The 24,564-nt window shown below is 36.6% G+C and overlaps 1 protein-coding gene across 4 annotated transcripts; it reads right to left on the bottom strand.

Moving 5' to 3' along the window:
• Positions 1–7,705: 7,705 nt before the first annotated feature.
• On the bottom strand, positions 7,706–24,539 carry FOXA1 (forkhead box A1). 4 transcript variants are annotated; one of them, XM_051978070.1, is made up of 3 exons: positions 19,187–19,956; positions 12,945–13,380; positions 7,706–10,450 (listed from the first exon to the last, which is right to left on the bottom strand). In XM_051978070.1, the coding sequence occupies exons 2-3, from the start codon at positions 13,017–13,019 to the stop codon at positions 9,125–9,127; spliced, it is 1,401 nt and encodes a 466-aa protein (XP_051834030.1). In that variant the 5' UTR covers positions 13,020–13,380; positions 19,187–19,956; the 3' UTR covers positions 7,706–9,124. The 4 variants fall into 4 exon arrangements, 2 of the variants coding, with proteins under 2 accessions (XP_051834030.1, XP_051834029.1); XM_051978069.1 differs by lacking the exons at positions 12,945–13,380; positions 19,187–19,956 and adding an exon at positions 24,413–24,539; XR_007950705.1 differs by lacking the exons at positions 7,706–10,450; positions 12,945–13,380 and adding an exon at positions 16,907–17,591.
• Positions 24,540–24,564: the final 25 nt, after the last annotated feature.

The raw sequence follows: 24,564 nt of genomic DNA on the forward strand, positions 1-24,564 counted from the left end.
AATAGTTATAGGCGTGAAACATAAAATGAGTAATAAAATGCTATGGAGAAGCATAGTGAAGGACTCTTCTTTGATCATAACTGAAAAAGGGAGGATACAAGACCTAAGTACAGCCAGGTTAACGCTCTAATTTTTTCATTTCTATTCCGGAGTCCAAAGGTGCTGGGTTCAAGATAAGGAGAAGAGATTGAGAATGAAGCAGAGTTTCTGAGATAATATTTGGCATCAAATTCAACTTAGTCAACTCTTCATTCACCGTACCCATAATATGAGAGATCAAAAACAGAAAGTACAACTTGCCAAGCAGCTAGGAGCTAGTGCCCAGGAGCTTGATCTTAGTTATTTGATATGATTATATCAGTAGGAGACAATTCCTCTATTTTTAACTGGGATGGAGAGAGTGGTAGTTAAGTTGGGGGCAGTTTTGAGTGAGGGGAAAGAGAAGAGGGCTAGAATAGTTGTAGGGCATATTAATATGTGTTAATAATGCTAGGTCAAGTGGCGAAGAAGATAATTCAGCTATAGCACAGAGGGTAGGGCCCCAAGATTCAGTTGCAAGCTTCTACAGAGGACAGGATTTGTCACCAGACCCCTCTTGGAGGCTGGTACCAAGAGACGTGGGAACTATTCAGTAGTTGGAGGCAAGGAGATAGAGTAAACACCCTCGTTGTCTTGTTTGGTTACACAGTTTACAAAAAGGAGAGAAAATGGGGGTGGGAGTGGAGACAAAATATAAAATTAAAATAATGCATTAATTAAACCTTTCCTCCTAGTCTTCGCTTCTATCTGGCTAATAGCAAAAGTCCAACCAGCTCGACAGCTCTGGGGAAGAGAATAAGAAGGGCCACCTTTTCGTATTGGCCAGAAACACACCCCTGTTACTGATGCTGTGCTAAGACTCTGGATAGAGCTTCCAGGTCCCTGCTCAGACAAGGGGGAGGTGTGTACTTCATCCTCCCCTACCCTTGCTTAAGAAATTCCCTATCATCACCCCTGTATTCAGACCTCCTGGTCTCTTCCTCTCCCTCTCAGGCCCGGACTAGGGAGCATTATTTTGCTCTTTTCGTTGGCCAAGCACAATTGTGTTGTTGGAGATAATGAATTCAATCCCCATCAAAGGGCATTAGGCTTGCCCGAGCTCTGTAGTGGCTGCTACTTTTTTTTTCTTTTTCCTTCTTCCTCCCCCCCCCCCCCCCCCCCTGCCCAGGACAAAGTGTAAATCGGGAATGAAAAGCTAAGGAGAAAAAAATTCTCGGGGGTAGCCTATCCCCTGATCGCCTCTTTTGAAGTGAGAGGGATAGGGCATTGTTGTTCACATCGCGGCCCATAAGACTGAAAAAAGCACGGCAGCTTTTGATGAGGCGATGCAATTGAGCATCAAGTCGAGCTGGCTGAGCCTCTCCAACCGCCCTGATGCCTGTGGATAACATATGTCCCGCATTATTTGGGAAGGTGGGAGATTGGACGGGAAAAGAAAAGGTAGGGACTAGGTATGAAAGCCGAAGGGATGATGGTAGCCGGCAAGAAGTTATGTAGAGGAGGGAGAGGATACTGGCCCGTGACGAAAAAGCCTTAAAGGGTTCCGAAGTGTCCAGTAGGAGCTGATCTTAGCTTTAAAGATGAGCCTGGGGATCCCCGAAAGGGTTACCTGAAATCACAAAGACTCCTTCCACTATGCTTACCGGAACATTTATCTCGAGGTGTGTACTGGGGTTTCCGGTTTCTGATTGGTGTTTAGAACCTGTTGGGACCTCAGATACAATTTTGCGGGGGTTTTTTTGTTTTTGTTTTTGTTTTTCGGATGGATTTAGAGTAATTTCTTGGAACTCGATTAGGAATGAAAATTTTATTTTTTTTAATAAGTTAACCATTAATGCGCTGCGTATATCTTAAATGACTAGCTTAGTTATGGATGGATAAGGTGCCCATAACAGTGTATGCAAAGAAGAGGGTGGTCATTCAAACATAAAAGGAAACATGCATTTATTCAAATCTTCAAAATTGTTTATTTCAGAAACAACAAAATTGCTGCAGAAACTGAGAACTATGCATTCAGACATTAGTCATAACATCATATGGTAGCATTTTAAGGGGTCTGTAATATGAAAATTACTATTGCTTTTGGATTTTCCTGGAATATAAAATAAAAAATCTTAATTATTCATTTGAATTCAAGGATGCAGTAAAAAGAGGTCGGAGATTATGCACCAGGCTGGAGCCTGCGTTAAAAAAAAAAAAAAAGTTAGATACTTTAAAATGAGGTCATTATCTTCATCAATATCAATTTATTGAGAGCTTCCTAAAATCTATGCCACAGAACTAAATTGGGAATTTCTCCTTAACATTAAGTCCTATTATCTGAAAAATTGTTAAATATGTTCAAATTTACCTTCTGCTCTCCCAACATGAAATTAGTCTATCTTCTTCCATTTCCCAACCCTTAATTTCTATGTTCTTTTACCAAAAGGCCTAACAGAGATGCTGCTTTTGAGGTTTCCTCTGAAGGTCCCTCACCTACTAACCCACTCTCCCTTTCACATACTTTTAATGATTCTATTGACAGATTTTTGTAAGTCATGATAAGATGAAAACACTTTTATTTCCGGGAGAAAAGAAAAAATCAGGAAGAAGTATTTGAAATTCAGCACAATTCATTTCAATTTTTGCTAATAAATCGGAGGCCTCCAAGGGGAATATACCAGCAGGGGGAAGCGGAGAGAACTGGTGTTCCGGGGTCGAGTCTGAGCCGCTTGGATTGCTCTGTTGTTACTAGGCTGTACCATTTTTTTTCCCCCTCGGCTTAGGCTGAAGTAATGAAATACGCAGACTAAAAAGCAAGAAAGAGCAGTGGGAACTTTGTAAAACCATTCCCAGCAACCTGAATCATCTTCAAGAGCAGCAAATCTCCAGTGTCAATAGACTTAAACAGATAGACTCCCATTTGGGCTACATGTAATATGTACGATGGTTTAAAACAACAACAACAACAAAAAGTCCTGTACACTTTTCTTATTAAAGTTTGTATTTTAAAATAACTAATTATACATTGTCTACTTGCTGTGAAATAGCTGATCCAGAACATGATGTTGCAAGCAGATATATAGCTAAAAACCCAATTGGGGAAAGCCCAACCAACATTGATGAGATTTATACTAGAATGTGCAAACCGTTTCCAAGCAAGGTATTCTAAGAAGTTTTCTATTTAATACTTCCTAATTTCAGAACTTCGAAACTTTCCATAAATATTTTTAAATAGAAAGGGCTGAAAGAACGGAAAAAATGAATTAGGCAATACCCGAGTAGTTTGACTTCTGAGTTTATCTTGGTGACATAATTAACATTTCATCTGTATTTTCCAGGTTTGGAATGCCTTTTCCACTCCAGAACCATTCACTTTCCAGATTCCACAGCAGAAAATACATGTCTAGTCATAGCTAAGAAACGTACACAAAGAACCTCAAAACTATTTTGGAAAAATAGATGGGATAGGCAGAGGAGATATTCGCTTGATTGAAGGGTCTGGCATGGGGTTGTATTTTCTCATTTATGAAAAGTTACTTTCTGGTAAACTCAGAGCTTCTTTCCTCATAGAAAAAAGCCAGTATCTTAAAACTTGAAATTGAGGCAACAAGAGTTTTAAGAGACTCCCATCCACTCTATTCTTGCTCAGTTTAAAAGAACGATCTTTTAGTAGAAGAAATAAATACATTTGACGTCTTAAAATAAGGCCACACGGACTTTTTGGAGGGTCCAAAATTGTTTGATCGGGTGGTAGTTGGAAACAAAGGTGAGAGACGCAGTTGAGCTGTCCAAAGTTCAGAGATCTAAAATCCCAGCGAGTCTCTGTTGGCGACTAAGAAGAGAAATACAAACAACTTCTTTAGTCTCGAAGGGCATTTATTTGGAATGAAACGGAGGACGATCTCCACTAATGTATTGTTAAATGTTGGTATAACGTTAAATCCTTTCTTCAATCGATTGGAAATAAAACATAAAAAAACACTCGGTGAACCATTTTTAATCTCATATTTTTAAACTTGATTTTTAATAGCAACTTTCAATTCTGTATCATTTTTCTTACATTTACTTGCACGATTATGGTACCCTGAATTCTGCTCATTAAGAAAAACTGAATTTAAAATTATTCCATAATTTCCAGTATTGAGTTAGATAATATTGGCTTTTTTCCATAATACAAATGTTAATTTCTAGGCAAGCCCTAACCACATAGAGATGTGCACGAACCAATATTTTTGTAATTCGGTGTATTACGATGCCTTTGTTCCTTCACTGTTTGTCAAAAATATGTATTATTCAGCATGAATTAATATTTAAATGCTTTTCAATTAAAATTATGAGAGCAAATAAAAATACAATGTTATTAAACGCTAATTACACAATTTCTAAGCAATTTTATGTCTTTTTCTTGGTTTCACATTCTATGAATCATTAGTGAATCACTAATTCACTATCACAAACGATATCACTGATGACAATGCTATGTAGCTATATGTACATACCATTGCAATATGGTGTTACTCTCAAAAGAAGACTGATTTTTTAAAGAAAACGTTAGTTAAATTTGAGCATAGTTCACTTGCTTCAGGCTGCATCTAAAGGGACTTGTTTTGCTCACTTAAGTTATTTTAATTACACAGATATGGGGGCCAATGTACAGAAGGTTAAAGTATGATTCTTTTTTAATTTTATTTTATTTTTTATTATTGTAGCTTTTTATTTACAAAACATATGCATGGGTAATTTTTCAACATGATTTTCTATTTTTTTTTAAATTTTCTCTTCAGAAATTGTTCTTGTACTTGGTTCTAATAGAAAATAATTTAAGAAATATTATTTAAAATAATATTTTAATCTTGTAATTTCTAATTTTCTTTTCAAATAAATTTGTCTTGATTACGAATCAATCAGAAAAAAAAATTGATACTGGAAATTAAGTTTCGGAATGGGGGAGTGGGTTTGTTTTATATCTCTTGGTTTCTTTCGATGATTATTACAAGTTCGTTCTCCTATGGAGTAAAACAAAGAATCTCGAAGAATGAATTAAGGTTTCTATTTGTTTACAATCTTATACTAAATATTATGTTGCAAGTGAGTTCGCTTCTGCCTAAGAGCGCTCCTGAGTTAGCTCCAAGTGTTAACTCTTCTTGTTTCCCCTACCTCCTCCCCCTCCATTCCAAGGTGTCCAGTTTTCTTTCAGTTAAATTCAACAAACGTTTTTTAAGAGCTCTTATGTGCTAGGCACTAGAGATACACAGGTGAAAAGGAAATCCCTTACCTCACGGAGCTAAAAGGTTTCAAGTGCCCATGTGCCCACCATATCATTACTGATGCAAGATGAAAATTTGGGAAATTTCCCTAATGATTCGAATTCCCTGTCTCATAGACTCCTAGCAGCTTTATGGTTAGGTTATTATTATTATTATTTTAACGTTATTATTACATGGGAAATATGCGTTCCTTCCCTTCCCCAGAAAAAAAAAGGAGGCAGAGTTTCCAGAAAGAAAATGTTAAAAACCCAGAAAACTGTGTACAGGAGCGAAACTGAGCCTTCACGATCACGATTAAAAGGAACCTGCATCTGATCGCGTAACTTCAAGTTCCATTAAGTCTTGGGTGACAGAAAGTAAATGTTTTCGCATCAGAAAATAGGGTGTCAGGAAAGTGATACTTTGAAATAACCCATCAAATCCACAAACATTCTCCCTGATTCTCTGAACACAACTGTTTCAGCTACAGCTTGGTGCTTTGCAACAAGTTCCCTAAGGCAAAAGACCAGGGTTGCGTTTTGGGGTTTTTATGTTTTATTTTGTTTTGTTTTGTTTTTTCCTGTTGTTGCAGGCTTCCAAGAAGAGGATTAATGGCCAAAGTCTCCGCAGCAAATAGGCACAGTAGTGCTTACAGGAGCAGTAAATAGGCGATCTCTCTCTCTCTCTCTCTCTCTCTCTCTCTCTCTCTCTCTCTCTCTCTCTCTCTCTCTCTCTCTCTCTCTCTCGTTGTTGTTGTTGTTGTTGACTTTTAGGTCTTGGGTCAAACAAAAGCGTTATTCGCTGGGGGTGGGGCGGCTAACAATGAGTAACTGCACTTCTTCCTTCGAAGTACAAACAATTCCGCATAACAACCACTCAACTGCCCTCCTGTCCCAAAGAGGAACACTACATAGTAGTTCCTAGAGTACGAAAAAGTGTAAAATGCTGAAATTTTAGGCAGCTGGGCCTCTAGTGCCCTGCTCCGCGTGAATGTTTCTCAGATTCCACTTTGGTTTTTGGTTCTTTATAACCTTTCAGTAGAGAATACCGGGAGACAAGGCTCTTCATTCAACTTCTCACAGACCAACTTTCCATTTCCAAACTCCCAGTCCTAGAGAAGTTAACACAACACATTAAAATCCTCTGCCTCCACATAGCACACCACGAAGGGAGTTCTTCCCATCTTCAAATTAAAGCGCTTAAAAAATAGAATGACAAAACTTATGAAAGACAGGTTCAATTGCTGCAGATCAGAAATAGAAAATTATTAAATTAATTTAATGATATGTTGAGGGAAGGAGACAGACAGCAAAGCAAAAAAAAAAAAAAAAATTAGGATTTCACTGCTACAAATGTAAAGAAAAATTGTTGGATTTACAAATTTCTCCCCATTTCCTTTAAGTAGATCTTCAAGTATTTCTTCTACACCTCAGTTATCACATATTATATATGTGTATATATATATATATGCTATAATTAAGAAAATTACACAATTTTTCTTATCGTTTTCTTGTATGGAATAAGAATAATTAAAGTTAGAGTTGTTCAAGTTCAAACCTTCTAAAAGACTGAGTTCACAAACACAGGCTTCTCTCCACAGATCAGCTTTTTCTTGGACTGATGTTGTTATGGTTGATGTCAATCTTCACAAGATTGACAAAGAAATAGGTGAACTGGAAAGTGAGCCTGCTATCAAACGAGATGAATGATTTTTTGATCACTGGTAACTATTGCTGTGAAATTGCTTTTAAGCTTCTTAGAGTTCAATAGAAATCACTAGTTTGGAGTCTTGGCTACTATTACTATTTTAGAAACGATGTCATTAAATCACTATAATTATACCATACTACATGCAGAATCACAAAATACCCTAGAAAACAAAGACATTTAACGCTCTAATTTGTTTCCTCCACTTGGAGTCCATTGTAGCTAGAACTATTGTCTGTTTCAGGTTTGTTTGTTTTTAAATACCAGTATTAACAACATCTGTTAATTTTGTCATTCTAATTTTAATTTCAACTAGTCCAATTGAATTTGATTATGATACATGTCAAATAAAGAGGAAAAATTGGAGTTGGGGGTGGAAGAGGGCATGATTTAAATATACAGTATTAGCTTTTGCCGTATAAAGTATATCTCATGGTATAACTCTCGTTCTTAAAATGGAAATCAACACTTCTCAGAATAAAATAATCTTTACAGTCTTGCTTCCTAGAATTCCACTACTAAATTTCTTATTGGCTTTCATATTGCCAATTCTGCCTGCAGTCATTTTTCTTTGAGAAAATTAAGTTTACTTATGTTAGAGAAAGTCTTATTGAATAAAGACACCATTTTCATTGCTGATAAGTTTTCTTCTTTCCCTTTTATATTTAACTCCTTGTTTTGAAAATATTTGTCTTATATTTTATAGGCATGAAATAGTAAGAAAGCAAAAATCCATATTTAACATTCCTTTTATTTAAAGTCCTTAACTGCAAGTGATCAAAACATACTCCACAGTTTTAAATTTCAATTATCTTCTTTGCTAAAATTAAATGAAAACATTTCCCATTACAATCACACTTATAAAAATTAATTTTTTAATTTGTTATTTTAACCATCACATAAAGCAATATCATCTGTAAAAGAAAGAAATATAAACCATGCAATAAATTAAGAACACTGAGAAAGCAAACAGGAATAATAATAAAAATCCATCTGGCTATGCTAACACCACATTAGACTGTGGAAGGTGCATTAACATTGGATGAAATAAGTGAACAATGGTAATAAGTGGCATAATAAAAATAATTTTGAGACCTTGGACCAGATTTCAAAATGAAGCAACTTACATCTTGTCTCTCTCCTAATACTTTAAGAACTCTTTTTTTTCCTGGAAAAATAATCCTTCTAGAATGGCATAATACACAGGTTTGTTTATATGTTTTAAGTGTCCCTATAGTTAGATGACCATATTTCTTTCATTTTTGTCTTTTTTTACTGAATTGTTCCAACACATAGTTAATGCTCCTTGAATGATTAATAGTCAGTAAATCAAACAGTAGAGAGCTACATGTGGGCAAAAATTTTTTAAATCAATTTTTATCAAATCTATACAGTAGTAAGAAAGAAAGAGCTTGGAATATCAAATGAGCAGTAGTCCATGTAACATCACTTTCCCAGGCAACTTTTGAAGATGTAATATGTTTATTACCTAAGTATATGTAGAAGTACATATACCTAGGCAAGTAGAAAGAATATACATATATGTGTACATGTGCTGAAAAATTATACATAATATACATATATCCTTCTAAATCAAGTTATCTGAAAGATGATCTAAAAAACAGTACTTTTGATTCTTGGATTTTGCTTGTGTTTTGCTACATTAAGATCCTTCAGTAGTTTTTAAAGGGGTCCCAAATCTACTCGTTTATTTTTCTGGTTTCTTAACATTAAGAACATTGCCACACACCTTTAAACTTTTGGGAAGTTGGACAGTAAAGAGAGTGGGAAAAAAATACAAATATTTTACAAGTTTGACCACCTCTTTCTTTTTTTTAAATACACAGGAAAAGAGAGAGGACTAGAAGGAGGAAAGGAAGAACAAAAAGAAATATCTTTATATATACAATTTTGGATCACTAAACTTTGCAGGAAGGATTTTAGTTCGGTTATTTGAAATGCTTTATAATAACATACACAATGCCTTTTGAACATAATAATAAAGTAACAGTCCTTTGCACTGGAGGGGGAAATGATTGTGCAAAAACGTAAAATAAAAAGTTTATTAGGATTTCATGAATGTTTGTTTGTTTTTTTAATTTCTTCTGTTACCAGAATAGTCATCCCAGAAAAAGAACCAGTCACAGGAGCTAAGAAGTATTTAGGACGGGTCTGGAATACACACCTTGATAGTAAGAAGGCTCCAGAGCTGAAGGCTCAATTGTGCTCCTTCCGGCCATGGAGGTACTACTCAGGGGCAGGCTCCCTGGCAGCCCTGCACCATAGGGTGAATACTGCAGAGCCTGCTCATAGGCCTTGAAGTCCAACTTGTGTTGCTGCTCGGAGGAGGACATAAGATTGTTGATAGAGAAGGGGTGATTGAAGGAATAGTGGGGGTCCCCTTTCAGGTGCAACTGGGACTCGTGGGGTGTCAAGACGTGTGCTGGGTGGGAGGGAGGCACCGAGGCTAACGCCACCGGCCCAGTGGTGATTGGCGGGGCGGAAGAGGAGGCCGGAGTCTTTAGCTCCTGGGCGCCCCCTGTCGCCCCAGCTCCATTGTGGTCCAGAGGCTGGGGGCTGGCTGCAGGACCCGACGCCTGGGCGCCTTCTAGCTGGGAGGATTTGCCGTGTACCCCGCGATGTAAGGGGGAGTTGGAGCTTGTGCTGGAGCCTCCCGGGGTCTCCTTCCTGCTGTCTGGACCTCCTTTGCCTACGCCGCTACCACCGCCGCCGCCTCCCGCTCCGGCTTGCTTCTCGCACTTGAAGCGCTTCTGACGACGCAGGTAGCAGCCATTCTCAAACATGTTGCCGGAGTCTGGGTGCAGGGTCCAATAAGAGCCCTTGCCAGGTTTGTCGGGAGAGCGAGCCACTTTCACAAAGCAGTCATTGAACGACAGTGAATGGCGAATGGAATTCTGCCAGCGTTGTTGATTCTGCCTGTAGTAGGGAAATAAATCCATAATCCATTGGTAGATTTCACTCAGGGTCAGCATCTTGCTGGGAGCTTGTTGGATGGCCATGGTAATGAGAGAGATATAGGAGTAGGGGGGTTTGGCATGAGGATAGCTCCGCTTGAAGGTTTTGGCGTCCCCTCTGCTGCGGCTCAGGTTGGAAGGGGCATATGCCATAGGGCTCATGCAAGGGTTCATTGACCCAGTGTAAGGACCCAAGCCATTCATGGAGGCAGTCTGTTGAGCTCCCATGGTATTCATGCCCCCAGGACTCAAGGCCGTTCCCATGGCAGTTACCCCTGCTGCGGTCATGCTATTCATGGCACTGGATGAACCTCCCGGCATTCCAGCCACAGTCCCAGGACTTAGTCCGGCCCCTAAGCCTGGGTTGGCATAGGACATGTTGAAAGAAGCTGGTGTCATGTTGCCACTAGTGGTCATGGTATTCATAGTCATGTAGGTATTCATGGTGTTCATTGAGCCTAGACCCGAATTCATGTTGCTAACCGGTGCTGAGGAGTAGGCCTGCAGTAGGGAGAGAGTAAAAGAAGATAAAGAGAGGTGGATTAATGCAGAGGGAGATGAGAAATGGGTGTGGGTAATGGGTTGACCTAAGGCCACCTGCATTCCCCTTTAATACAAAGAATCGCTCAATACTATATAAATAATCTATAGATTGCTCTTATGCTCAGCAAATAATGGGGCCAAGAGAAACAAGGAGGGGAAAAAAAGGAAAAACAAATTCAAATTTCCACCAACATAGAAGAAATATTTACATAAACATAGCCCAGAAGAGAGATAATACCAGAAGTTAATGAAAGCCCACTTTCTATCTATTCTTGTATCTTCCTTTATTTTGTAACCCTAAATTGCTTTCTTTTACAACCTCCCCTCAAAAAAAAAAAAAAAAAAAAAAAAAAAAAAAACAAAAAAAAAAAAAAAAACACCTTTGGAAACCAAAGACCTTTCTTATCCTCTGTTGCCTTCCAAAACAAAACAAAACAAAACAAAAAAGCAAACTATATTTTTTATATTATATTCATTAAATCCAACTTTCAGAAAGATCTCCAAGAAAAAGACATAAGAGAACACATTCCTTTTGTGACTTAAATGGAATTTGTAAGGCCTGAAGCTGGATTGCAATAGACTTTTAACCAACACTTTTTCTTTCAGTGTATTATTTGTATACTACTCCTTACCAGAAATTATCTAAAATCATGAAGGAAAGAGCCATTTTCTTAATGCAGAGCATAACTGACTTTTAGAAATCATAACAAATAGTAGCTTTTTGTGTGTGTGTGTGTGTGTGTGTGTGTGTTTTTTTTTAATTTCCACATAGCTTTCTAAGATCACCATAAAATTTAAATTAAGTTTGTGCAAGTTAACATTTAAAGTAAATTTGGAGGGGGATAGAGGAGATACCAATGTATACATTTAAGTTTACTGTAAGTACATAGCACACTTTTGAAAATGTTCAGATACTTATAATAATTTCTCTTCATTCTCTAATATCCTCAATATATTCCAGACTATGGTAATATAGTACATCTAAACTGTAATATTTGTTGATACACTAAAATGGACACTGATCTTTGTAAAGCATGACCTCAAAGCAGAGAGCTTTATCAGTTAGCTACAACCTTGATGCTATATCAAAGAAGCTGGAAAATGAACAATCTCAGACATTTAAAATTTCTTAAATGTTAATTCTAGTCATTAAAAGTTCCACTTACTATATGCATTATTTTATTGATTTATATTCACAGCCTAAACCTACAGTAGGAGCTTTGTGACCAGAAATAAATATTTCAGTAAACAAACAACTGAAAAAATTTACATTCTTTTAAAAATTATCCTAAAAATTAAAGCACTTCACAGAATTTTGAAAATGTGTCCTGAATGAAAATCATATACTTTTTCAAAAGATTAAGCATTTTTTTTTACTTAGGAAAATGATTTTTACTTAGGAAAATATTTGATTCTTATAAACAATTGTCACAAAGTTATGTTTTGTCTTTTTCCGACATTAGAAAATAAAAGAAAAAGAACATTAAAAGGTTACTTGAATTAGTTTACTTATGTTTAAATATTTACTATGCACATGTGAATACTGTATACAAATAAAAATACATTTGTTAAGTGAATGCAACTATGTTATCTGTGAAAATAATTACTGTTGCTATACTAAACTGTCTATGGAATTTAGATACTACTTTTTACACTGGGACACAATTCTCAGCAAACACGGATTGAAAGGATGTGATCAGAAAGTGACAATGTGTAATAAATCTTCTGAGTAATCACATGAGAAAATGGGTAGTGGTAGGTCTATCTACTCTTTCTCAATATTCTTTTGTACCTATTGTAAAGACACCCAAACACGCAAAGGGAATGAGGGGGAGGGGGACAGGGAGACTACAATGAAGAAAACAGGTTCTCTCCCTTTGCAATGGGCCGATTCATCTCTCACCATTGCCACCCAGTGGTTCTATCTAGGAGTGTTCGCCTTTTCCTCAAAGATTTTTCTAAAAATTTAAGTTTTTGTTTTGTTTTTGAATGAACGACTGATTCCTTTGGGTCCGTTAAGTTACTCAGCTACTCTGGTCAGAGGGATATTTAGAAATGAGAAAAATGTGGGAAGAGAGGCGGAGACGGGAAGCATCAACCTTGCAACGAAGCTTTTTTTTTTTCCTCCAAGGGCTTCATTTCAACTTGCTCATGTCCCTTCCTGCCTACATTATGGCAGGGCTGTGCTCCAGTTTTCCGCTTCAAGTGCTTCACCAAAGGAGAAAACCTACAAAATCTGCTTCTTCAAACGTCTAAGTTCTCCCTATAAGATTCATCTAACCCCAAATCTCAGTCCTTAGATTATGGTTTGTTTTCGTTCATTTAGGACTAGGTATGGTTGGCAGTTGTAAAATCTTAAACCTCTTCAGTCCCACGAATTAGTTTGTCCTCTGATTCTCTGTACTCCCTTCTATTTTCCTTCTCTTCATGAGGATTTCCCAACTTCTCTTACCTCCTGAGATTCCGCGTAGTAGCTGTTCCAGTCGCTAGTTTCGTGCCCTTCCATTTTCACCGTACCTAACATCATGGAGCCAACGTGCCCGATATAATCATCCAGCCCTTTGCAAAACCGCGGGCAGCAAAGAAGGGAGAAAGGGAGAAACAACCAGCAACAATAACAACACTACAAAAAAGCCCAGTCACCAACCAAACTAGCACCCCACGTAGGAGGAAGCCAATTCCCGGTGTACTCTTTATTGCAGCTGGTGGGAGGAGGGTTGGGGAGAGGGAAAGGAGGGCGTAGAGCGGCGTGGGTGAGAGACACTTGAGAAAGTGAGGAAGTGCCGGCTGGGATGCGAGTGGAGTTGAGCTGATGTGGATCTTACGTCGCCCAAGTGCCCACCTCCTTCTCTTCTCCCCATTTGTCCGCTGCACAAAGACGCTTGCACCTACAAAGCCAAAGATGCACCTGCTAACAAACGGGCACCAGCCACTCGCAATACCTCCCACCCGTCTCCCTCTCGGTCACCCCAACTCCTTCTTTGCTACTCGTACCGCCCACTCCCCCAAACTAAGGCGTCACTTTATTTGCAGAGGAATGTAATTGGTTTAAGGTTAGAGGGAGAGGAAAGAGGCAAGTGGGAAGAAAACAAAAAGGGAAATACTTTCCTTTGGAAAGAAAAAAAAAAGTGATGTCGGCCTCGGGATCTCAGATCACTATAAATGAATGCTGTGGTTGAGGCGCTAGTGGCGGGGAAGGCTCTGTTTGAATTGGAGATTAGAAGACTATGTTCAGTAAACTGTAATCTAGGTTCCCCTTATTTGGGCACCCTACTGTTTTCCAGATGGCTGCTTGGGAACGGCTGCCATCACAGAGCCTAGTAATATCAGCTTAGAGTCTTTTATGCCCATTATTCTCACTCCCTCCCCCGTCCCAATTCTACATCGTCTTCTCTCAAATCTCTTTTCCTTTCTTTTCCTTGTTCAACTTCTCAAAGTTCAACCCTGGGATTTTCTATAGTCAGGAGTGTCTAGGATGCTGACGTCCTCCAAATCCAAGGCTTTTTTTTTTTCCCTCCCCAGCTTCCGCCTCATTACAAAAATAATAGTTTTTGCTTTGTCACTGGAAATCCAGTCATCTGAGTCACCCCAAAGTGACGTTAAAGCCAACCCCAGAACACCAAGACTAGCAGCAGACCGGGATGCACTGAAATGTAACCCGTACCTGCAGCTACAGCAGGTGAGTCATTGTAATAATTTTATATCTTTATGACTTTTTTCTTGGTTGCATTTTTCACTTCCCTTGTCATTTGAAGCAATGATTATAAAAGGAAAAAAGAAAATGAGGGCAGATATCTATGTGTGAAGGCAAGCAGTAGGAAGCATCTATTTTTTGGTTCCTCACCTTCTCCCTTCTCCTATGCCCCTTGAAAAGGGGGATGAGGCATGCATATAGTTTTCCCTAAGAGAAAAAAGTCAGAGTTAAGAATTTTTGGGGAGGAGGGCAAGGGGAGTCGACTGAAGTTTCTAAACCATTTGAAAAAAAGAGAATTTCTGAATTGAAAAAAACACTGTTCCCTTAACTGCTCTCCTCACCCTAACTTCATTTTCAACTATGACTTTTTTGAACTATAAGTGATAAGATCAATCACAGCCTCCTGTCTTACTGTGTGCCATAACTGCTATAGATTAGAAGTGAGAAAACTTATATTAAAAAAAATCTCATGGCCTTTATAAAGTAATGGTCCTGATGGGACTTATGTAATAAGGGAAAGTTTTTTTTTTTTTTTTCCTTTTTGCTTGGGATTAAGGTAGTACCAACTCCATATGATAATAGAAGAGGACGTACATGTTATGTGTATGCATGTGTTCTAAAAGTGTCTGAAAAGTGATTAGAATCCAAGGCTTTTTGACACGGAATGTAGCTCTTCACTCATAATGGAAAGCACTGGTCCTGTAATCAAAAAACCTGAGTTCAAATGGTAGCTTTGCTACTTCCTGGCTAGTGTGATCTCAGGCAAAGTTAACATCTTTATTCCTCAAGTTCCATCATCTATAAAATAAGAGGATTGGACAAGGTAATCTTTTAGGTCTCTGAGGTTTTTCTTTGTTGTTCTAGTATTCTATGTTTGAGTTTCGGCAAAAAAATGATTCTTCATAAACAAAATAATCTTGAGTTTTTATAGGTTTTTATCTTGTTAATATTTTAAGAAATTAAAAAATTCTAAACAAGTATTATGGATAGCCAATAATAATGATTATTCTTGCTCTTTATTCTTTAAATTCTTTTTTCTTTAAAGTATGGCAAAATTCCTACATTAATCTTTGAAACAAGCAAATTTATTAAATCAATATTCTTGTGTGATTTTCTGTCAGCATTATGATTTTAATTAAACTTGAAAAGTATTGGGATACTGTTATTAAAGATCATTTTCCTTATACTTTTCAAGTACTGTTAAGTAACTTTGTTACTCTCTCTTTAACTATCAAATTAATTTTTAATGATTTGAGTATTTTTCAAAGATATTCTATTGAAAGTTAATAATACCTTTGAGAGTGGAAGATTTGAGATAGGAGGTTTGTAAAGAAAACCAATTTCAAGATAAAATGCCAACAGCAGATTATTTTTTTTTTTTGGTTCCCAGTTTACTTTCTAAAACTCTAGACTTGAATTGTCCAACAAAATTCTTTTGAGAGAATTGTAGAATTATCTAGTCAGACTCATAAGTGAAAAATAAATATCCTACAAAACATCCAACACGTGATTAATTAGCTTAAAGACCTCCAGTGAGAAAGAACTCACTACTTCCTGGAGTACTAATTGTTTAAAAGGAAGGAAGGAAAGGGAAGAAGGAAGGAGGGAGAGAGGAAAAGAAGGAAGAAACAAAGGGAGGATAAAAGGGAGGGAGGGAAAGAAGGGAAGGAAGAAAAGGAAGAAAGGGAGGGTGGAAGGGTGGGAGGCAGAGAGGGAGGAAAATAGGGAGAAAGGCAGTCTTTAATTTCCTTCAAAACACAAACAGCAATTCAAAGAAATTTCCTTAAAGTATCTTTAGGAACTAAAACAAATTATTTTGACTGCTAAGTTATATACCGTCTTTTGTTTTCAAAACTTCAGATTACAATAAAGTCATAGTGTCTCCTGTTGTTTCTCTATTGTGCAACATAGATTCTCATCAGTGTTTCAGTTATGCAGTGGTGGTATAGGGATCTTGCATTTAAACAGTAACATATTTCCTGTTTGGGAGGACTTTCTCATTAACTGAAGTTTCTAAATATAGATAGATACCTAAGGCCTCAAATTGATCTCATAAATATGAAATCATTAGAGGTACAATTAGCTTCATAGTAAGTTATTCTTGAAGAATGGTTTTCAGGATCATTGAGCATAACAAAGCCTAAAGTATATTCTATCCTAATTATCAATCAAATAAAATTTCCAGTGTAGTGCAAATGAGTTATCACAATTTATATTCCTTTATTGTCTTTGGGCCTTAAAATTTTCTCCCTAAATATTGATAGTCAGCAAGCATTACTATGCTAAGCACAGTAATACTAAGAAAGTTAGTTTCCTATATTATGGAATGCACCTCCTCTGTATTAATAATCTTCAGTTTGCTTCTGTATACCCTGTATAACCTGGAAAAGTTTACTAAATCATCCTGTCAAATCAACCCTTACCTTCAATGTCCCCTTTCAAATCTTTTTCTTCCTATTTTTTGAAATGAATTAGAATTTCTAAAAATTTTACTGAAAAGAAAAATTATTTCTTAGTCCTAATACTTAAGCTAAAATTACATGATTCTGGACACATATATTTAAGGCTCAAAAAATGTTGTTTCTTAAATGTAAGATCAGGACTTGGGAATCTGGAAAAAAAAAAAAAAAAAGCTTAGACCTAGGCTAGCTGAGTTAAAATTGTCAACACAATGGTTTAATTGGGAATAAGTATGTTTTCAAGAACAATATGAGAGTGTATGCTACTTTTCTGGGAATAAGCAGTGTGGTAGGATTGAACAGTAATTATTCTGAAAAGGAAATAGGGGTTTTAATGAATTTAAAGTTCAACAGGAGTCATCAGTGAAGTAGCAGCTTAAAAAAAAAAAAAAAAAAAAAAAAAAAGCTTATCTTGGGATACATTAAAGAAGGCATAATCTCCAGGAATAAAGAGGTGATGGTTTCACTAGGATCCACCATTATCAGACCTCAACTAGAGTATTATGTTCAGCTCTAGGCACCAAAGTTTAACAAGGACTTCAAGGGGTCCAGAGGAAGGGAAGAAGTAAATGGTCTTGAGTCTTTGACATGAGCTTCAGTTGAAGGAACTGGACATATCTTGGAAAAGACTAGAGGAATTTATTCCACTTTCAAGTATTTGAAGGGGTGTTGTAAAGAGAAGAAAGATTAGACTAATTGCAAATAGGCAAATTTAAGCTGGTTATCTGGAAAACCTTCCTAACAGTTAGAACTGTCCAAAAATGGAATAGATTGCTTCCTTAGATGGTGAGTTATTCCTTCTTGGAAGTCTTCAAGTAGAGTCTGGGTGATCACAATTATGGTGTGTTTTCCTTTCATGTGTAGATTAGACTAGGTGGTAATTGAGGTCTCTTCCAACTGTGAAATTCTCTGAGTCTATGATTCCATCTTTTTGAAATCTGATAAACTATTGAGTGAAAGAAAAAAGAAGAAAGGTCTTAATTAACTACTCAATACCAAAGGTGGAAAGAGAAAAGACTAATCTTGGTGTACATCAAATTTAGGGCAGAAGAGAAACACCTCCCCCTATTTTAGAGAGCTTCCTAAAATGAAATTGCTGCCTCTTTCCTTCACCTCTAACATTCTTTCATTCTGTAGGCTACTTTACTTTAAGGCAATTCAAGTACTACAAACTTCCTTCAATATCTATTTTCCTTTCTTAATGTTATTCCATTCAGAACTACTCTAAGAACTTTCACAGTTAAGGAAAAGCAAGCAATAGAAAAGAATAATTTATGGTTTACTAAGGGTAGGCAGTTACAAGTATCATTAATACCCATCTCTGCTTTACAGATCAGGAAACTGAGACTCAGAGTTTAAATAATTTGCCCATGGCCATCTAATAAATATCAATTCCAGATTTAACATATACACATGGTCCTTCTGCTATCTAACATTCTGCCTTTTTAGATGAGGGTTTTTGTTGTGCTCCTTTGATTATCCTTGCTTCTACTTACCAGAGATTAGTAAATATTGTCAGTACAGAAACCTAGAAATTTGGAATGTCAAACTGGGACTGTTCACCACAGAGGATAAGGGAGCCTCTAGACTGGGTCCAATGAAATGGCACCTGACTGTTCCAGGGAGTTGTTTCCTCCCTCTTCCCCCATTTATTTGCTGATATGTTCTGTTCATTAGATTTACTTGTTTATCAGACAGGATTTCCCAGCCAACTAAATACAAAGTTTACTCGGTGGATCCCCAGAGGGATTTGCCAGTTAGTTTTTTGCTTTGGAAACCCAAGTTGTATGGTCTGGTGCCTATCTCCATTCCTTAGATAAGAAGCTTAAGTCTCCCTAGTAACAAGGTAAGAACTCAGTTGTCTTAATGAAATCCAAGGTTTACCTCTTGATGTGGTAAAATGCCTTCCTCCTAGGGTCCTTAGTGTTATTAGAATCTAGAAACAACTGCAATTCTTAAATCTAAAGTATGGTGCTTGATCTTCACTATTCTCATATCTCCAACATGTTACTGAAAGTGAAGGCCAGAAACTTTTAAGTACACAGTGGTTTCTTCTACCTCTTTTCAGGCTAGTCAAAGGCTAGATTTGGTTGGCTTGTGGGATGTGAGACAACTACATCTGCCCCTTTTTAGGTCAATAAAAGTTCCCTATCAGCCAGTTGCTGAGAAGACTTGGCTAACAAATATATTCACAAAAGCAGTTGTATCACAGGCACTGGAGAAAAGTTCTGGGACTGGGCATTAGGCACTCCTTGCAAGATGCCTTTGGGGGACAGAGTTAAAGTCAGTTATTTTTCTGTAGTGTTTCTGGGGCTTTCCTTTCTTCTCTTATTTCACCTACTTTGCTTGAAAAGCATTATAATCTCAGCTGTACCCATTTGTATAAAGATGATAAAAAAATACAGGTAGAACCTGCTGGAGACCTCCTTTCTGCTCTCTTCCCCCTTTATTTCCCACCCCCGCATCTAGACCCGATTCCCTCCCCCACTTCGAAGTTCTTCCTGTCCCTCCTCCCTTTCTATGCTTCTCCCTTTCACTCACCTGGCAAGTTTCTTTCTTCCACCCCGCCTTTCTCCTTCTTTCCTTTCTCACTGGCCCTTCCCCTTTACATTCTTGCACCACCTCCAGCCCCTCACTCATCAATCTTGCCTACCTTCCTCCAAATCTTAAAAAAAAAAAAAAAAAAATCATAAGCATTTTATACCCAGGGAATTTATTCAGTACAAGGAGCAGGAAGTCAAAACCCGGACCTGCTCCCCCTCCTCCCTTTAGCCGTAAGCTATAAAACCCTTTTTGCAGGTAACTGCCGTAGTTCGTTAGCTCATATTTTGACCTCTTCAAACAAACTAGGATTTAAACGGTGACTTTCTATTTTGGTAACAGCCAAACAAATATAAGAAATTTCTTTAAGAGAGTCTGGATCAGAGTGGAAATCATTGCCACCAAAAGTCGAATTCTGGTGAACTGCTTGAGCTGTGAGCACGTGTTGGAATCTAAAAAAGTTCAGAAGTTAAATTCCCTTAAGTTTACGGGTGTTCATTTCTCTGAAGCTTTACCTGTGTATTTATCAGCTCTGTTAGAGAGGAGGCAGTTATCAAGTATATAGAAATTATAGGAAACACATGCCCTCCTTCAAACAAACAAACAAAAAAAATCGAACTCTCCTCATTCTGAACCAAATTTCCTTTCTGACAATTTAAAGGTCCTTGTGAAGGATCAAGACTGACCCTCACTGTTATGACAATCTCCCCTCTCCCCTTGCACACACACCTTATTTTTCTTTAAGATTCTTCCCATTGTCCACAAAGTAGGAAGAAGTGGCATTCTATGGCTATTTTTGGAATTAAATAAAAATATTAAATTGTTCAATTTTGTGGTTAGTTAGAACTCATGATTTTTCAGAGAGGCCAGAGTTGCCTTGCCTCAAGCTCTGGGGGAAGTAGCTAAATTGTTTTGCATTTGGGCTTATGTAAAATGCTTATCTTCTTGAAGGCAATATTGCTTGTTGTTTGGGGAAAGCGGTTTGTAAACTTTTTTTTTTTTTAAGTGGGAGGTATTGTGGTGCGAGGAAAGATTATTAGTATAAAAGTTAATAGTCTTGGTTCAAGTCTTCAGTTCTGTCCTTATTATGGATAAATCACAAGTTTTCCAGGTTCTTATTTCATCTTTTGATATAAATTAAACTAGTTAAATTCCAAGATCTGAACCTGGGAGTTATATCCCTTTTCCTGAAAGTATTAACTTAGTCTTGAACAGGTAAGTTTTGATGAGAGATCTCCGGCTGAAAGTAACCTTAAATAACATCTAGACCACCCCACCACCCCCACTCCCACCCCCAATTTCCAAGTGAAGAAAATATAACTATTCAACTTATCCTACACAAATAGTAAGGATCAGAGATAGAATTTTAACCCAGGTTCTTTGAGAATATATTCATGTCTCTTTCCACACACTATTTTCCTATCAAATTCTGTAAGATGTCTACTTCTTTGATACCTACTTATAATTCGAAAGAGCTTTCATAAAAATACTTGAATAAAATTCAGGAAAAGTCTACCAAAAGTCATTCAATCCTTTTGCAAGTCAGAAGGGATCTTAAATGTCCCAGAAAGATAAGGGTATGTGTTTATTGTTTCCTTAAACTGATCCAGACCATAGGAAAGGAACTCAAAAATTTAATAACACTATTATCCTTAATAATCCTACTATCTTTTAGATTATTGGGATAAAAATAGAATATTAGGTAATAGAAGTTATAGAAACTAATGAATAGCAAATATGAATTATTCTTGAAAAATATTTAATTTAGAAACTTTTAAAGTTACAACACAACCAGAAACAATTCATTAATTTTATGTCAGTAATTACAATTTTAAAAGTATAATTTTTAAAAGCAGTATAGTGGGTAGAGAGCAACCTTGGAATCAGAAAGATCTTTCATAAATACTGGATATGTGACGTTGGACAAGTCACATAATTTCTCAGTGTCTAAATTGCAAAGAAAGCATTAACCTGAGGAACTTTCCTAATGCTGTAGCTTTCTAAACTAATGGAATTGAGTTTCTATCCTTATGTTAATTTTTACCATGTAAGAACCATTAACCCAATAATAGGTCATTAAAAAGTTGAGCCATTCCTTTTTCAATAACAAAGTTCTTTTTAATCACTTTTTTCTTTTTTGCTAAATTTGTGCCGCAATTTTGAAGACAATTTGGGGGGGGAGGGCAAGTTTTACAAATAAAAGTGCAAGTGGTTTGTCACATATTTAGTAGAGTGTGTGTGTGTGTGTGTGTGTGTGTGTGTGTGTGTGTATCTCAAAACATGGACATAGAGTCTTAGACTGCAACTAAATTTACATCTGAAACAATGATATTAAGCAGCCTATTTGGTCACACAGTGACTTTTATGAATGATGACTGTGATTACAACAAATTCCAGCATGTTGGCTATTTAAATACACTGGGAACATCTGTGGTTTCATGAGGAATTCACTGCAGTCTCAACCAATCAATGAATTATAGTTGCCTTAGAAACTTGGAGGTTAAGTGATTTGCTTAGGTCGTCCACATAGCTAGTAAGTGAGAAAGGCAGCTAACTTAATTCAGACTGTAAACTCTATTTACTTTTTGTTGTCCAGATATAAAACAGGGAATAAAAGGCATTCAATTTCAATTTCATTAGTCTAATTTGGGAGAGGATGTTCGAAAAGAAAGCAAAAGGGAAGACCAAAATAGTTGTACCTATAAAACTATATACACACAGAGAAATATTCTACTTACATCACTAAATTTTCCTTTTTAATACTTATTGCTTTGATGATTTTCTTGTATGAATTTTAGCTCCAGAAAGTGAGAGTTATATAACTTTATCACATCAGATACAATTACTGTTGTTGTGATATAAAATTCCAAAAGAAATTGTGGAATTGTTTTTCTTTTCCTTAACTTGTTGGGGGTAATCACATTCTTTATATTGCCCATTTGTTCACTTTATTCCACAAATAAAAAGATGATCCCTTGGTTTTTCAATAAATATTCATTAAAAGTTAAATAAGCCCATCAACTTTCCATCAACCAAAGTGCTAAACATTTAAAGGAAATCCTTGTGTTTAAATTGGCAAACAAATAAAGCAGAGCTTATAAATTTAGAAGGAAAAGACTTGTACCTACAAAATTATTTCTATTAGTATAAGATTGGCAAGCACAGACATCTTGCAAACAGCCTTGCAGAGTTCATACACATGGAGCTTAAGGGAGCCAATGTGTGTATATTTGCTAAGGGTCACAGATATATGGTTACTGACATTGACAGTTGGTTGAGCAGTTGAGCTCTATGAGAATAACTAGCAGGGCTCCTCAAATGAGATCATTTAAATTAAATATTACTCAGACTTTTAGGATGCAAACACTTATTTTACAGCCTGTCTCTGTGTAATTTAATCATTTCAGGGCACTACCAAATCCCTGCCAGAATCTACTGTGTTGTTGTGAGGTATTAATCAGAGACCCAAAGTGTCAACCTTTCTTCCTGACGGGTTTGTCATGAAAATAGTTTTAGAAAATTCAGTAAATTTGCAAGGATAAATATTGAAAACTATCTATGCATATGTTTTGAAAATAAAAAGCTTTACAAATTAAAAAAAATTAAAGAAAAATAATATGAAGAAAAAAAAGTTTCACTAGAAGACAAAAGCAAATCTGTCAAATAGGGCTATTTATTTTCTAGCTGTGGCTGCTTGCATTCTAAATATCATGGGCTAAAACCATCTGTGGAAAAAGTATCACAGACAAAAAAGCTGTAAAAACTAAAATATAATATCAATTAGGGACAGGAATAGAGACTAGAACCTTGATTTAATTGAGTTAGCAGACTTTCTTAGTGAGATAAACTCCCTCTACTAATGCCAGTCATCACCTTCTCTGTAACATAGAGTCTTAAGAGAGTTGCCTAGAGTACCAAGAGTTTGAATGACTAAACCAGAATCATACTCCTTCAATACAGACCTTGTATCTCCCTGAATAGTTCTTGCTATCAAGATTGGAGCAAACAGAGTTACTAGCTCAGGTTTTCTAACTAAAAATTTAACAGGAGATTTGGACCTAGAATCATCACCATTGTAACCTTCCAGCTTTTAGGTCAAAATGCTATATATCCAGAATGCCCTTAAGCAAGTACTTAACTGTGAGACTGGAAAAATATTTCATATTCCTAAGACATTCCAGACCCTGGTGTCAGAACCAAAGGGAGCAGGAATGGAAGGCTTACTCTTGGTCATATAAATATCATGGATGTAGATTAATATTTTCAATTTTTTTTTTTTTTTTTTACAAAAGACCTTTTGGACTTTTAGAGTAACACTGGCAGAATCCTTACAACTAATTCAAAGTACCAAGGTGACTTTGATCACCAAGAAAGAGGGAGAGATTCACCAGAGAAGTAGGAAGAGGCATTAGAAATACATTTTTAAGGAGGGATGTGAGAATAAGAGTGAGATAAATATATATATAGATATATATGTATATACATATACATATATATATGAAGAAAATAGAAATAACACACTTCTTCAGTGAGAAAGCCTTTCCAGAAAACATCTGCAGAATAAATCAGAGGAATGGATTTTTAGTTTTAACTGAATCATTAGTTTTCTTCTTCTAAACTACTTTTAGTATGGTATTTATATGGAGATTTAAGGATTTAAAATATTTTAGATAAGTTTTCAATAGAACTTTCACAGTACTTTAGTGATATAGATAGAATTCCCATCTTACAGATAAGAAAATTGAAATTGATGATGCCAATGAATGCACAGACAGTAATGAGAAGTGGTACTGAAATCAAAATCTTCCTTACACCACCTCCTTCAGCTACATGTCAGAATCTGTACCAAGAGACTCATAACATCTTTTCAAATATTTCTCCCTTCTGTACTTCAACTGGGAAAAGGAAGCAAGACCAAAATATTAATACTTTTTCTAGGAAAAAAAAATGAAGCTTGTACTCTTAGTTTTCTTAAACTTTTAAAAACTCCTTGAATAATGAAAGTCAGCACATTCTCTGCAACTTAAAGTCTCAGACACTTTTGCCCACAGTACTGAGAAGTTAATATACTTTCTTAGTCACATAATCTACCATGTGACAGTAGCTCTTTCCATACCCCTAATGGTATTGAGCAGCACTGATTTCCCCAGCTCTGTTGTATTGTTTTTAATAAGGGCATTTACTCACCCGCAGGCCCTTCCCTTCCCAGCCCCTCAGGCCTTTTACCTTAAATTGTGTCATCATCTTTTATGGAATTCCTTGATCTCATTTTCTGATAAGGCTCCATTTTTGTCAGAGGTAAAACATCCATCTACTTTTAGTGTAAGCAAATTTTATTATTTAAAAAAAAAAAACTTGCTACAACCATTGTAAATAAA

Source organism: Antechinus flavipes, chromosome 2, assembly GCF_016432865.1.
Source record: "Antechinus flavipes isolate AdamAnt ecotype Samford, QLD, Australia chromosome 2, AdamAnt_v2, whole genome shotgun sequence".
NCBI lineage: Eukaryota > Metazoa > Chordata > Mammalia > Dasyuromorphia > Dasyuridae > Antechinus > Antechinus flavipes.

What these genes read in the sequence shown, in the direction of transcription:
- FOXA1 (XM_051978070.1), bottom strand. Translation starts at nt 13,019, where the DNA reads ATGATGTTAGGTACGGTGAAAATGGAAGGGCACGAAACTAGCGACTGG. An exon ending in ACTACGCGGAATCTCAGGAG is followed by an intron (nt 10,451 to 12,944) that starts GTAAGAGAAGTT and finishes TCCCTACTGCAG; the next exon opens with GCCTACTCCTCAGCACCGGT.